Here is a 3,220-nt window from a genome sequence, read left to right as displayed (position 1 = left end):
ATTGCCTGCCTCTCTGCAGAAGGTCAGAGCATCATCCAATGGGGTCGGGGTTGTTCCAAATCCTAGCAGCCCTCAAGCTAAGCTGGGATAGGTCATCTCTGTCCTAGAGCCACACCCCCAAGGTCTAGAGACAGGTGCAAAAGCCACAACAAAGATCCTCCCTCTCGCTCTGAAGTGTGTGTAGGGTGCTCAGGAAGGCTGGTGCCTGGGAAAGCCCCGGGGAGCTGAGCCAAATTCTTAGCAACCTAAAGAGGATCATGCCATTCCAGCTGTTGGCCCAGAATGAGTGGGAGATCTTACGTTGAGAAGGGCAGGAAGAAAGTTCTGTAGCTTTTTCAGCGTGATTGTACATGGAACTTGGTGCAGGGAAAGTATGCTGCTGTACCCCAGTGTGTGTGTGTGTGTGTGTGTGTGACCATCAGTCTGTCATCTGACAACCCTGTTCTACTTCCTGTTTGCTTACCGAGATCAAAACTAACCTAGTTTCTTACCCTGCTTTAAGCCAGTACCATGGGAGTAGCTAAGGTGTATGGCAAGCAAAAATGGAGGCACATCTAGACAGGGGCCTTTGGGGTTATCCCCAAGCGAGGTCCAAAAGGTTGGAGGAGGGGAAGAAAGTTCTCAGATGAGCCAGCCATGGCTAGAGATACAAAGTGGCTTCTTAGATTCCTTCTCTCCCTTCACACTTCTCTTCAGCCTGACAATAATGCCTGGCACAAGCAGATACTCAACACATATTTGTTGAGTGAATTTATTAAGTGTTTAGAAGCAGGACTAGACTAAGAAAGTAAAAGGGCCACGGAGCGCTGTCTCTCAGGCAAGCTGGAGCAAGCCCAGCCCCTGTGTGCTTGTGACAGGGTTTTCTCCAAGGGCTCCTGTGGTTTAAGGCCATTTCTGGGACTCTGAGGGCGCAGACTCAGATGCTGACTGCCACAGAGGCTCCCAAGCCGCACTCTAAGGCAGAGACTGCCCCGTGAGTGACAGGGCCCTTCACTTTTCATTGTTCTGGGCAGGTGAGGCCTTTGGAAATGCAGTTTTGACCCATCAGAACCTGACATGCTCTGGTCTCTTTATTATGGCTATTTTGGCTCAGGAAGAAGAGAACGATTCCAAAATGGAAGAGGAGCAGGAGACTGAGCTGGACATTTCTGGGAAGCCCAATGAAAGCCACCATAGTCTACCTTGATCAGAGGCACCCTCTTCCCTTGGGTATGGCGCTAGTTATTACAGTGTGGTCAGAAAAGGGCAAGATGTGGCAAACGTAAAAATAAAATAAAGAGAGGACTAGAAAGCAAGGCAAGCCCCTAAGGAGGTAGGAGGGGCGAGCTGGGGGACCTGTACTGTCCGTCTTGGTCCTGACTCCAGACTTTGTGTCTGCACACAGACCAAGTCCTGGCTTCAACTGCTAGAGAAGGCATCTCAGACTGGCTTGCTGGGAACTATTTGTGTTGCGTCTCCCTTGCTGAGCCCCCATCTCTCCTTGTGGGTGGGGGGCAACTCTCCCCACCAATCACCCAGTTACAAATACCACACACAGTTTTACTACACTGAACTGTCAGCCCATCAAGGGAACTGGCCACACTCAGGGTCCAGTCTCAGCTGGGCCAGTTCAGCAAGATCTAGGAACCTTGAGATACATCAATCACGTCAGATAATTATAACTTGAAAATGTCAGCATCATACTTACCAGCACTGTTTATTTTAATATGTTTCCTGCTATATATAATATACATAACTTAAAAGCACATCCATACAAATCTCCTACGAGCTGCACCTTTGTCATGAGAAACCAGAAACATACAATGTCTACTTCTCTTCCAGAGGCTTCTGTTTTCTGTTCTTGCTTTTTTTTTTCTCTCTCTCTCTCTCTCTCATTTCAAATAAATGTTATCTGCAGTGGCCCTCAGCAGGACCAGGACACAGAGAGGGAGGGGCCAGGGGCAGAGGGAAACTGAGACAACAAGACATGAGAGCTGAGGGTAAGGGAGGCAGAAGAAGGTAGATTTTGCAGCCCAGTGTCAAGACCCAAAAAAATCAATAATCCAGTGTTCCTCTTCCTCTTTTCCAAATGGGAGGTCTTTCCTGCTTGCTTGCTTGCTTTCTCTCTTTCTTTCTTTCTCTTCCTTCCTTCTTCCTTTTCTTTCTTCCTCTTTCTTTCTTGCTTTTCTTTTCTTGCTTTCCTTGCTTTCTCAGAAAACAGTTGACCTGTGTGTGTCTTGCCGCTGCGATCTCTCTTGGCTGTGTGATCATTTTCCTTTGCACTCTAGGGGGCAGCAGACTGGAGAACACAGCGCTGTCCACTGAACTGGACCGTGGACACCCCGGGTTGAATGGGATTTCTACCATCATTGTGGTCTGCTTTTGTGGTTCAGCAGGGGAAAGGGGGAGCAAAGGGAGTATGGTTGCTATATTTTTTTCCTGAAAAACAAAACAAAAACAAAAACAAAACCCCACCAATTCTTCAATTTGTCTGCAAAGGAAATGTAGGTTGTGGCAGCTGTTGGGTGATGCCGTCAGCTGACTGCTCCGCCAGCCCCAGCAGCAAGTGCAAGGACGCGGTGTTTCCTGTATATATATCTATATCTATATATATCTATATATATATGCTTTTCCCTTCCCAGTCTCTCATCTGTGACAGTATGTCGCAGCTGGGACAGCAGTGTTGTGTTGGAGAATCCAGAACGAAGGCCCCTTCTTAATGGTTCTCTGGCTTGGGTTGACCAAGACACACCAGCATCTCTTCACAGAGGTCAGGATTCCTGAGAGACACAGGGCAAAAGGGGATACAAAGGAAGGAGGACAAGGAGAATTTAGTAGGTTTTGTTGCTTATATTTAAAGACATGGCAAGTCCTAGATACCCTTGACCGTACGCCCTTTATTGTGACTCAGAGAGACAGTGACTTATGCAAAGCCACACAGCTGGTGTGCAGCTAACTGGCCAGAGCCCAGAGCCCAGGTGTATTTGCTAGATTGTTTCCAGGGAGGTAATGTCTTTCCCTTCGGCCTGACATTTTATTAAAATACCCTCTGATACTGAGAAGCTAACATCTCAATTTGCTTTTCCTTTTTGTTTTCCATGGGACTTCTGTGACCTGGGGAGTAAACTCAACTTTAAGAAACTGGAGCTGAGGCTGGGAAGGTGGCTCAGTGGTAGAGCCCTTGCCTTGCATGCCTGAGGCCCTGGGTTCAATTCCTCAGCACCACATAAGCAAAAAGAAA

General features: G+C 47.8%; 1 protein-coding gene across 8 annotated transcripts in view; it reads right to left on the bottom strand.

Moving 5' to 3' along the window:
- Positions 1–2,163: 2,163 nt before the first annotated feature.
- Positions 2,164–3,220, bottom strand: part of Epb41l1 (erythrocyte membrane protein band 4.1-like 1) — a 111,114-nt gene continuing 110,057 nt past the window's right edge. For all 8 annotated transcript variants that reach the window (XM_013011054.1, XM_013011055.1, XM_013011060.1 and 5 more), the window contains one exon: positions 2,164–2,759. In XM_013011054.1, coding sequence (XP_012866508.1) covers positions 2,751–2,759 — 9 coding nt within the window. In that variant the 3' untranslated portion in view covers positions 2,164–2,750. The remainder of the gene's footprint in view (positions 2,760–3,220) is intronic.

Source organism: Dipodomys ordii, unplaced genomic scaffold (assembly GCF_000151885.1).
Source record: "Dipodomys ordii isolate 6190 unplaced genomic scaffold, Dord_2.0 Scaffold13, whole genome shotgun sequence".
NCBI classification, from domain to species: domain Eukaryota; kingdom Metazoa; phylum Chordata; class Mammalia; order Rodentia; family Heteromyidae; genus Dipodomys; species Dipodomys ordii.
This window is presented reverse-complemented; position numbering and strand designations above follow the sequence as displayed.